The sequence below is a fragment of the Zeugodacus cucurbitae genome, chromosome 6 (assembly GCF_028554725.1).
Source record: "Zeugodacus cucurbitae isolate PBARC_wt_2022May chromosome 6, idZeuCucr1.2, whole genome shotgun sequence".
In the NCBI taxonomy this organism is placed as follows: Eukaryota; Metazoa; Arthropoda; class Insecta; order Diptera; family Tephritidae; genus Zeugodacus; species Zeugodacus cucurbitae.
The window spans coordinates 6,792,956-6,805,000 of NC_071671.1; the positions used below are offsets into that span (position 1 = coordinate 6,792,956).

Here is a 12,045-nt window from a genome sequence, read left to right on the forward strand (position 1 = left end):
ATATGTATATAAATATTTTTTTTTGTGCACATATTTTTTGTGTTACTGTAGTTGGTTGCTGTTGAATTTTGTGCGCCTGCTGCCCTTTAGATTGTTGCATAAGATTAAAAGTTCTCGCCACAAAAGAACGGAAGTCAGTCGCTGTGGCTAAGCAAATAAACACAAACAATGCTTAAGTATTTAAGTATTTAAGTGTTTATATATGTATGTACGTGTGTATGCTATGTATGCATAGTAGTAAATACATATAGACAGTGAGGATCACTTGCAATTGCTCGATTGCGATCCACTTTCTGCTTATGCCACAGCTTTGTTCGCCTGGCACGTTTTCTTGACCAAACAGATCTGTTTTTCGAGAATTCTTCTGTTGTGTTCTTATGCTTCTTCTTCTTTTTCCTTATAACTTGCAGCTCATTAAGCGCTTGCATGCTGCCTCCACCATGAATTGCTATAATTTGCCTTTTAACTTGTCTTATTAAATCTTTTGAATTCTTTCTGTGGTGGTTTCTTTGCTGAAATTACCTTTTTATTGCTTTAATACGAAATCTTCAGTATATTGTTTCTAATGCTTCGAAACCCTGAGTACAATTTGATTGAAATTATAATATTTTTGAACATAAGAACAATATTTTCAATAAAAAAGATAAAGAAGTATCCAACTACTCATAAAAATTAACAATTTGAGATCATTTTGTGCTCAATAATGTAGTGGCAACCCTGTCGAAATAATTTTTGTGATCAATTCTGTTCAAAAGTTTACCCAAAAGCTTGCTAGTCTCTGTAATAAATATATATTTTGCCTTAAAAAAAAATTTCTTTAAATATTTATGTGGCAACCCTGTCGAAATAATTTTTGTGATCAATTCTATATGAAAGTTTACCCAAAAGCTTGGTAGTCTTAGAATTAAACATAAATTTTACCGTAAAGAAATTTTTTCTTTAAATATTTATGTGGCAACCCTATTGCAAAATTTCATTTCTGTCGATATTCATCTGAAAACTTATAAATATATTCATATAAACAAAAAAGTTTGCGAAAATTTTAATAAAACCACTTTAACTCAATTATTTATTTGGCAACTCTGTTGTAAATAATTTTAAACAGTCCAATCTGATCACTGAAGCGATCGATGATATTACTTCTAGTTTTTATAGTAGATACTTATATCATATGTGATGCTAAATTTCTTGTTATATTTTTTAAGAAAAATGGTGGTAACCCTAACGCAAACGTAATTAATAAATTTTAATTTTACTCATAATAAATAATATTTATCACATTTGATATTTTATTTACAGAAGAATAATAAAAATTAAAATTATATCAAAAATTCAGTTGGCAACTCTACTCAAAATTTTTGGAAAAAAATTTAGATTTTTTAGTAAAATTTTTAATTTATATTCTGACATAGATTAGAAAAACATTCTCTCCATATTAAAGCATTCAAATGTACTACATTTTCGTTTATATGGCAACCTTGTTTTAAAACAATTCACCATTTATTAAAAACTAAATATTTTTGTGTTGAAATATTTAATAATTCAAATGAAATATTTTTTATATATTTTTAAATAAATAAAAATATTTTTAAAAAATTAAAAAAATAAAAATAAAAATTTTTGGCAACTATGATATAAAATTTATGCCTCACTCTGGCACATATTTATATGCTCAGTGAATTCATTTGCAATTGCGAAAATATGGCATTTTCCGCGTATTTGTTATCTGTAAATGCGGTTTGGCTTGCTGTTGAATTTTGTGCTCTTTATGCCTCTCTCGCTCTGTTTACATTCTAATTAGCTCGATAAAATGTTGCCCAGATAAAAACTTAATGCTAAACAAACTCGGCTGCATAGCAAATAAAGAAAATAATTTCAGTGCAGAAATTGCGTAAATTGAAGGAAGTGTAGCATATTTTGCTGAGTTTTACGAAAAATATTTTATTGAAGAGAAAACTATTTATTAAAATAAAAATTATGAAAAGCAAATAAATAATAATAATAAAAGAAAAAAATGAAGCATTTTATAAAAAAGTAAAATTTTTATGCATATTTATAGGTTATGTATTTAGTCAGCATATGTTTACCCACTTCCAAAATAACAACAATAATAACAACAAATAAATTTTTTTTATATTCTTTACAGAACTTTCAGCAATGGCGCCAACGATGCCCACATCATGCCGGAGCGTCGCGCACGCCTCAATACGGCGCCGGGTATGCGTATCGGTGTCGGTGTCGGCGGCAGTGCTGGTGGCAAGCGACCGTGCAACATAATACACGGTTCCACGCACATAACCGACGACAGCAGTACGGAGAGTTTGACGCCCGGCAGTTTCCCGGGCAGTTTTACGGGACGTGGCAGCATTAGCAAGAGTGTGCAAATCAACGATGCCAAGGATTTGCGTTTCCTCAATGCACAAGCGCACAAACAGCATCAGTACAAGGATGATCGTGTGGTGTTGACGTCGCGCAAAGTGCCGTTCTTTATATTCTCGGCGCTGCCGTATTACAAGGGTAAAAATGGCAGGTGAGTTGCGGTGATTTTATGTTTTTTTCTAATTAGAAAATTTTTTGGTTAGAAAATCATTTAAAAATTTTGAAATAAAAATAATATAATTACAAAATTCCATTTATTCACCAAATAAAATATTCCTACTCTTCTTCCAACAGAGCCGAATTACGCAAGGAGGGTCGTCGACGCAATCCATCCGGTTCGCGTCCATTATCCGCCATCAATGATGCACCCTTCGATCCATTCGATTTGTTGGGCATCGAAAAGGGTGAGAGTGGGCAGGTATGTAACCGTTAACTTTTATAGTTTACATATTTATTTTAAAATCTATATTTTTACCTCACAGGAAATCTCCTATGGCCATCTACTCATACCCACACGTCATTATGGCAAAGAGAGTAAAAGCAAACATGGCGGTGGCACTTCGGCCAACACATCTCTATTGGATAGTCAAATAGAAATAACGAGTACAGCAGCACTTAAAAATCACGGCATCGCCAGGTGAGTGTGTGCCAGCCAACACATGCATATGGTTGGGTTTTTTTGGGGGTTGGGTCGGTGTGTGTATGTGGTTGGATACACCATGACCTTGAACTGTGCTCCTGCAGCAATCTTCTCACACACACGCATACACTAATACACACTCTCTCTCACATATACATAAGTCGCTCTCTGTCACATTTCCCCAAACGCTTTAGCAGCTTTCGCCACCCATCTAGCGCGCTTACATATAGTATTACTAACCATCATCTACATGTTGCTAAAAATTTATACAAATCATTTAGTTTAATGCTCGTTCAGATAGTGCAGCAACATCCATTAATATTTGTTTGCCTGCATTTCTAGTGGTAGTTAAAGCGCGAAACGCGAAACGCAATAGCAGATTATTGATTTCTTCATTCTTACTGCCGGCAACAACACGGCATACATCGTCAACCACATTGACGTCGTGTCCGAGGCATTTCATTGGCAGCGCATTTTCATGTTTTCAGCGTTTTGTTTTTGTTAGACTTGTCTTGCTTGCCGGCTTTTATGCGCAGTGTGAGCGCTTTAGCGCCACCAAGCGGCTTGTATATCATATACTCTTACAAACTTGCGTTTTCTTTTATATATATACATATGTATGTCTTTATATTTCTATTAGATAACTTGTATTATGAGACACGCAATTTCTTTAGCATTTTTGTGGGTGTGTTTCTACTCAATTTAAATAGCCACAAATAGCTAGTTGATGTGTCTTCGACTAACCAAAGCATGACCTCACCCAATAGCGATTTTATAGACGAAAGAATTTTATTTCTTCAGCTTACAGTTCAATAGCGTATAGGGAGTTATCAAATGGCATAGTATTTCAGTGTCAGTTACTAAGAGTTAGCAAGTAAGCGTGTTAAAAAAATTTAAAATAAGTTTTGTGGAAAATTTGATTGAAAAAGTTTAAAAAGTGGAGTTATAAAATTGGAAAAAAGTAAAAAAATGTTTTTATTCAAAAGCTTTTTTGTTTTTTTTTTTTTTAATTCTTATTTTATTTTTCATATAATTACGAATTAATTTTTGTTTGTACTATTTTTTGATAATTTACAGTTATTTTAGCAAAGCAGTCTCAATACTGAGTGCAAGTGTGTTATATTTCAGTGTCTTCTATGAAAATATACAGTTAGGGGTTAGGTGTAGTCGGAAACACCAAAGAATTTTAAGTAATTTTTCAATCATGTTATTTTACAAAAGTAATATTATGACATTATTACACTATGCTTTGACTTGAGGTCACCAAAACTTTGAAAAAAAAATTTAAATTAATTTCTAAAGGTATAATTCTTTGTGTGGACCAATTCCAAAAAAAGATCCTTGCGGCGACTATCATAAGTCCTTGGAGATTCATTTAAAATCAATCAATTAAGAAAAATTAGTTTTATAAATTGAAGCCTTTTTCAAAAATTTACAAAATGGCGGCCTCAGAAATATTTTTCTAGATTTTCGGAAAAAAAATTAACAGTTAATTGGCCTTAAAAATCGAAATTTTGGAATAAATCCAAATTCTAAAAGCTGTATAAATTTCAACAAAATCTACTGAGGGGTTTTCGAGTTCAAACAACATAGTTTTGAGAAAAACGCATAGATGACAATAGAACTCGAGAAACCGGTTGCTTGCAGCTGCCGTTAGCTTCATGCTCCCGAGCACTCTTTGTTATTTGTCGAATAACTCGAAAAGTAATTATCGGAACAACTTCAAATTTTCAGAAAATATTTTTAAGATACTACACTTAACGAAAATGCATACAAAAATTGATGTTTTGAGAATCATGATTACCTCTAACCACATAAATGGTGTGTTTTAAAAATTGCGGGAATTCTAAAACTTCAAATTTCATTTTTATACTCTCGCAACCTGTTGCACAGAGTATCATAGTTTTGTTCACATAACGGTTGTTTGTGTCACCAAGACATATAAGAGTTAGATATGGGGTTATATATACATAAATGATCAGGATGACGAGTGGATTTGAAATCCGGATGTCTGTCTGTCCGTCTGTCCGTGCAAGCGATAACTTGAGTAAAAATTAAGATATCTTAATGAAACTTGGAACATATGTTCCTTGGCACCCTGAGGAGGTTGCTTTCGAAAATGGGCAAAATCGGTCCACTGCCACGCCCACAAAATGGTGGAAACCGAAAACCTATACTGTGTCATAACTAAGCCATAAATAAAGTTATGAAAATGAAATTTGGAACATAGGATCCCATTAGGGATTTGGATGTAATTTTTTTGGAAAAGTGGGCGTGACCACCCAAATAGGTCTTTTGTATATAACTCGCAAACCAATAAAGCTATATAAACCAAACTTTCTGCAGTCGTTTATTTTAGCCATTTTCTTATACAGTCCGAAAACGAAAGAAATCGGATAATAACCACGCCCACCTCCCATACAAAGGTTAGGTTGAAAATGACTGAAAGTGGGTTAACTCACTAACGAAAAACGTCAGAAACACCAAATTTAACATAAGAAATGGCAGAAGGAAGATGCACTGAGATTTTTTTAGAAAATGGAAAATGGGCGTGGCCACTTATGGGTCAAAAACCATATCTCAGGAACTACTAGACAGATTTCAATGAAATTCGGTATATAATATTTTCTTGACACCCTGATGACACGTGTGAAAAATGGACGAAATTGGTTCACAACCACGACAACTTCTCATATAACTCATTTTTGAATTTCATTTTATTCCTTCACTTTATAATGTATACATAAGGAACCGATAAAGATAGCGGAATAAAACATTACACAAATACTGTATTTGAGCTGTGACATCACTTGTGGAAAAATTGTCAAAATCGGACCATGACTTTTCAAGGCCCCTGATATCGAACATGAAGAACTCAGTGCCTAATGTTAATTTTTCACCGAAAATATAGGTAAAACCCTCAGATATTTTAATGTAATTCATTCCCTCTGAATTTTTTTCTTATAACAGTTTATCTCTGTACCTAAAATGGTAAAAATCGGGTCATAACTTCCCTCAGATCCCATATACCTAATTATAAGTAATATTAAATTAAGTGAGCGTATAGTCTTCGATACATTGTATCTTGGTGGTGAAAACGAGTGAAATCGGTTTAGGAATTACCTCAGTCCCCATATACTATTTATGATGATTTTCGTTATTCTATTGAACTTTATACCGAATATATGGGTCGAATTGTGCTATCTTTATAAAATTACAGCAATAAATTGCGAGAGTATAAAATGTTCGGTTACACCCGAACTTAGCCCTTCCTTACTTGTTTTTCTTATAATAGGTTGATATACATGCGCCGATAGGTTGATATACATGAAGTACGATAAAATTAATGTAGACTAATGGAGAAATGATTTTTTTTTTTTTTTTCAGAAAAAAAAAATAAAAATTCCCGTTATTTTTTGAACACACCTCTTATGTACATATGTATATTCTATGACTGATCTCAACTGATATGTCATTATTTTGCTAAAAAAAAACGTTACATAGGCATAGGCATAGGCCAAGCAAATCAGTCGGCGTAGTATTGTTAAGCCAAGCCAGTAAATATTTACAGTTAATTGTAAAGCCGACATCATGCGTTGATTTATTTCTAGTAAACAAAAAATTTGCTCTTACGCTATTTTATTTATAAAATATTTGCAATTCACGAAATATCTTGCATCATCCAAAGTGTTTTTTTTTTTACTTTTTTCACTTATTTTTTTATTGTTTTTTAATTTTTTTTATTATTTTTTTATTTTTTTTTGTTTTTTTTTTATTTTTTTTTGTTTTTTTTTTTATTTTTTTATTTTTTTACTATTATTATTAATTATTATTATTATTTTTTATTTTGTAAATATCTTTCAATAAGAATTGTTTGCATCAGCTGAACGAGCCCTCCTTATGGCGTGGTTTATTATTGTTTTACTGCTATTTTGTTGTTGTTTTTTTACTTTTTATTACTTTTGTAGTTAATTTTCACGGTTTAACTACGCCTTAAACGTATTATTGCATTTCGACACTTTTGCTTTTGTTATTATATGCACTATACAGTTTGTAATACAGCACAAAATGCAATAAAAAAATTAATTCAAAAGAAATATGAATCCTTTTGCTGCTGCAAACTGTTCCACATTCTTTATTTTTTGTCACCGCCGTGGAATTTAAATATTTATATTTGTTTCTTTAATTTTATGGTAGTAAAATTTAATTGTTTTGGGTGTCATGTGACAAATATTTATGCTAATGTAATGCTGCTGATGCAATTGCAACTAAATTTTTTATGATTTTTTTTTTTAATATTTCAAGAATTTTTTTTTTAATATTTTATTTTGTCAATTCCATAGTTTTTAATATATATTTAATTTTTTTTTTTATAAAATTTCTGAAATTGTGCTACGTTGCATCACGTGTTGTAGAGCTCGTCGTTTCTTCCACTCTTTAGGTATTTGCGCTTTAAGCAAAATATTTGTCGAATTATTTTCTTTTCGTTTTTCGTATGCTATAGTATTGCAGAGCGCACTTGTATAGCAATTAAAATACTACTAAACACACAAAAAACTTGCAAGCACAGTACTATGCTGCCAAATTTCTATAAAATGCAATAAAAATTTAATTTGGAATCTTGTTTTTTTTTTGCGCGCTATATTTGCAGGACAAAAGTTATAACCTGGCAAAAGGGAAAATGGTAATTAAACACAAACAAAAAATTAAAACAATTTTTTTTTTTAATATTTAAGTGTAAATTATTTGCTAAATTGTTTGCTACTTCTAATTGTTAGTGGTAGAAGTAGTTGTTTGTAGTGGTAATTGGTTATGAGGTGTTTAAAGGATATTGTTTTAGTTTTATTTTTTATGATTTACTATGAAAAATCTGAAAATTTTTTGAAGGAAATTTATTCAAATTTTTAAAAATTTCAAACTGTGTATTCAAAGCGGTTCAATGAAAATTATAAAAAAATGATTAAGAAATTAAAACATAAATAAAAAATTTGTTGCATTGTGTAAAGTATTATTTCAAATTAACAATTTCTTTCATAAATATCAAAAAATTAGAATAAAAATTTTGTTGCATAGTCAAAAACATATTTAAAATTTAAAAATAAAAACATAAATTTGAATCTCAATTTTTGAATTTTTTTTAAATAATTTTTTTTATATAATAGGTCTACAACTTCCGCCGTTTTCCAATAGATGTCTCTAGGGTCAAGCACTGTTTGACTAAATCGATTTTCTTTTATATCGATCTTGGACATTTGTGTCAACATTAACCTAACAAAATATTTGTAGAGATCTGTTTGCATCCCAAACTTATTCTCAACTAAAAATGTCACTATTTGAGCCGAATTCTCGACATTTGCGGGAAATTTTGATTTTCTTTTTTAAATCCAAAAAAAAGTGCGGCTGAGGCTCATCGACATTTGTAACCCTTTTTATACAAAACAAACTTAAATTTACAAAAAAAAAAAACGGCGGATGGAAAGTTGTAGGCCTATTATATATATATATTTTTTTTTATTTTTTCAAAGTTCCTTTAAACACTGTCCAACCATTAGGTACATAAATTGGTATGCGATCGCATGCTGAAAATTTAATAAAAAAGAAACTAACATTGGCTACTAAAATGAAACAAGTAAAGCAAATCTGATTGATTTCATAATTTGCAATTAATTATATTATTAAATTACATCAAATTGTACAGTGTGCTACAGTTTAATTTTGGTAGAAATTTGAAAAATATATAAATGAATAATTGAAGTAATATAATTTCTGAAAATATTAAGTAATTCTGTTTAAATTTAAAATTTTATTTAATTAAGAAATTATGTAAATTAATAGCCTTTTCGCACAGGAGTTAATTGATCGATTAACCGGCCATTGCTCGATTAAAATGCTGATTTAGATTAAATTATTATACAAAATAAAAATTTTATTTTCTACATTAATTCTTAATCGAATACAAATCGAGTTGGAAGTGGAATGCAACTCTGATGGTTGTTGCCCACGCTCTAAATTTGGTAGTGGTTGTTGATTATTATATCAATGGCAATCAATTACCACAGCTTATCAACTTTTGATGGATGGCAAAAACAAAAATTTATAACAGCTAATCGTTAATCGAGTAGCCGGCTGTGTGAAAGGCAAAAACTAATTTCTCAATTATAATATTAATGTACAGACTTTATTTGGACATTCAAAAAAGCGATAAATGATCTGAAACGCTCTTAATTCCATATAATTAAACTTATTGATGTAATTAATTGATAGCTGACAGTTTAGTCTACTTTTAGGCGCATTTAATAATAGTAAATTAAAATAAATATTTCAGCATAAGTAGTTAAAATTGTGTGCCGTCGTCAGTCGGTTTGTTCACTCTTATTTTTATTAATTTATTCATACATTTAATTTTTGTTTCTGTTTCTTGTTTTTAGCTACCAAATCACTAACATTTGCATACCGAAATATACTAATAACATATTGTCATACACGTTCATAACAACAATAACATAATACACAACAATATTTATAGTAAAAATGTATTTTTATTTTTTTTTTTAATTTTTGTATTAGAAAACATAGATAACAGCAAGTTAATTTCAATACACAATAAAATACTTTTTAGAATATATTTTTAATTTTTTTTTTGTTTGCATGTGTTTTTTTGTTTTATAAATTTAATAGTTTCGAATAATTTTCGAATTCGAGTCAAAATTAAATATATATTTTTCTGGATTTCCCTTTAGGTGCTTCACTTATGACAACAACAATCGCAATAGTACCGCAAGTCCGACACCAGACCTCAAATTGGATTTAGATGATAGTTTGTTGTTTAATGCGGACGGTACGCGCGGCATGCAGGTGAGTTAATTTTTTATTAATTTGGACTAATTTGAAAACAATTTTTTTTTTGATTGATTAAATTTTTATTGATTTCATATAAATTATTTTTAATTGAGAAATTTTATTTTTTTATCTATTATTTAAATTAAAATCCCGAACAAAGTTATTTTATTAATTGACTACTTGATTTATAATTGAGTAATTAATTAATTAATTAAATACTTCTGAATTAGCAATTAATAATGTTAATTTCTTTAATAAATTTTGTATTAAAAATTTATTACTGCTTAATTACTAGTCAATTACTACTTAATTTTGAATTAATTACCATGTCTCAATCAATTAGTTAATTAAGTACTACTTAATATTTATTTACTAATGTAAATTTTATTTAAAATTAATTTTGTTTTTAAATCAAGTAATTTCAGCTTAGTTAATAATAAATTACTACATAATTTTCAATCAATTACCGTTTAGTTCTAAATTACTTAATTAAATACTACAAAATTAATAAGTACTATTGTTAATTTTTGTTGATAACTTTTTAATTAGTATTAATTATCGCTTAATTATTTAATTAGTATTTATTTTTCATTTAATTACCATTAAGTATCAATTACTTAATTAAATACTCCTAAATTAATAACTACTATTTTGAATAATTTCTTTATTATTATTTAATTAAAATCAATTACTACTTAATTATTAATTAATTACTATTATTTTCAAAACTGTAAATTTCTTAATTTCAAATATTAATTCTCACCAATCTTCACTTTCCAGTTTCAATATTCCGCCAATATTTTGGATGATCCCGAATTGATTGCGGGCAAGCATCGCACTTTGCTGACATTCACATCGTACATGACATCCGTGATCGATTATGTGCGTCCATCAGACTTGAAGAAGGAGTTGAATGATAAATTCCGTGAGAAATTTCCACACATACAACTCACGCTGAGCAAATTACGGAGGTGAGCGCTAATGAAACCCCTTACATAAGCTTGAAATAATTACAAAATTTTTTTTTTCTCTCAACACAACAGCCTCAAGCGTGAAATGCGTCGCATCAACAAGTTAGATAGTCGTATTGATTTGGTCACCATCTCGCAGGCGTATGTCTACTTTGAGAAATTGATCTTGGGCAATCTGATCAATAAGAGTAATCGTAAGCTATGTGCGGGCGCTTGTCTGTTACTCAGCGCCAAAATGAACGATGTCAAAGGTGAATCGCTGAAGAGCCTAATTGAGGTGTGTATGAATAACAATGTAATTGCGCAATTAGTTATTAATTTTCACTCATTTTAATTTGCAGAAAACCGAGAATGTCTTTCGCGTGAATCGCAAGGAGCTAATCGCTTCGGAATTCGCTGTGCTCGTGGCATTAGAGTTCAGTTTGCATGTACCCATGCATGAGGTATTGCCGCATTATCAGCGTTTGCTTTACGAGTCCTAGAATTGGCCGAAACGCTTCGCCGAAAAGCGCTTGGTAGCGGTGACATCGCGTTATTACTTTCGGCATCGCAATAGCAGCAAGAAGTGAAGGGAAATATATGGGCGTAAATGGTAGTTTATGGAATGTTACACAAATTGATATTCAATTTGTCCTTAAATGAGTTAGCTGTATGCATTTTATGCGTGCGAAATATTGAAATATGAAATTGGAGGAAAGCTGATTTTACAAATTACAACAAAATATATAACAAAATTAAATTTTTAGCGGAAAAAAATATTTAGTAAGCGCAAAATTACCACACAATGATTTTTAGCAAAACGAAAATTTGTACTTAAACGCTAAGGGAGCAAAGAAAAAACATTTTTATAGCAAATAAGTTAGGGCAATAAGCATTTGATTTAAAATTTAATAAGATTTTATTTGAGCGCAGGAGAAAATTTCAACGTTTGCTTAAGAGAAATTTGAACTTATAAACAATTATTTTAATTAATTATACTTTTTTGACTACATTACGACTATTTTTAAATTTTTTTTTTTGTGGAGATTTGTTTAATATATGTTTTAAGCGTGTCTGGTGAACTTCATTTAAAGTTAGTTTTTTATGTTCTGGGGTTGAGGTCATTTTTTTTTGTGTTTAAAAATATATATTAATTTAATAGTATGTTTGAAAAATCAATCAACAACTTTTTAATACAAAAACAATTTTTTTTTTAATTTTTTTCTGACTTGTAAT

General features: G+C 29.8%; 1 protein-coding gene across 3 annotated transcripts in view; it reads left to right on the forward strand.

Moving 5' to 3' along the window:
• LOC105210271 (CDK5 and ABL1 enzyme substrate 1) overlaps positions 1 to 12,045 on the forward strand; it is a 56,812-nt gene that overhangs the window by 44,315 nt on the left and 452 nt on the right. For 2 of the 3 annotated variants that reach the window (XM_011181099.3, XM_011181098.3), the window contains exons 3-10: positions 2,147 to 2,530; positions 2,674 to 2,797; positions 2,862 to 3,016; positions 7,671 to 7,703; positions 9,760 to 9,874; positions 10,640 to 10,830; positions 10,903 to 11,107; positions 11,172 to 12,045. The exon at positions 11,172 to 12,045 is cut by the window's right edge and continues 452 nt beyond it. In XM_011181099.3, the coding sequence (XP_011179401.2) occupies positions 2,147 to 2,530; positions 2,674 to 2,797; positions 2,862 to 3,016; positions 7,671 to 7,703; positions 9,760 to 9,874; positions 10,640 to 10,830; positions 10,903 to 11,107; positions 11,172 to 11,312 (1,348 nt within the window). In that variant the 3' untranslated portion in view covers positions 11,313 to 12,045. The remainder of the gene's footprint in view (positions 1 to 2,146; positions 2,531 to 2,673; positions 2,798 to 2,861; positions 3,017 to 7,670; positions 7,704 to 9,759; positions 9,875 to 10,639; positions 10,831 to 10,902; positions 11,108 to 11,171) is intronic. The other variant, XM_011181100.3, reaches the window with a different exon arrangement.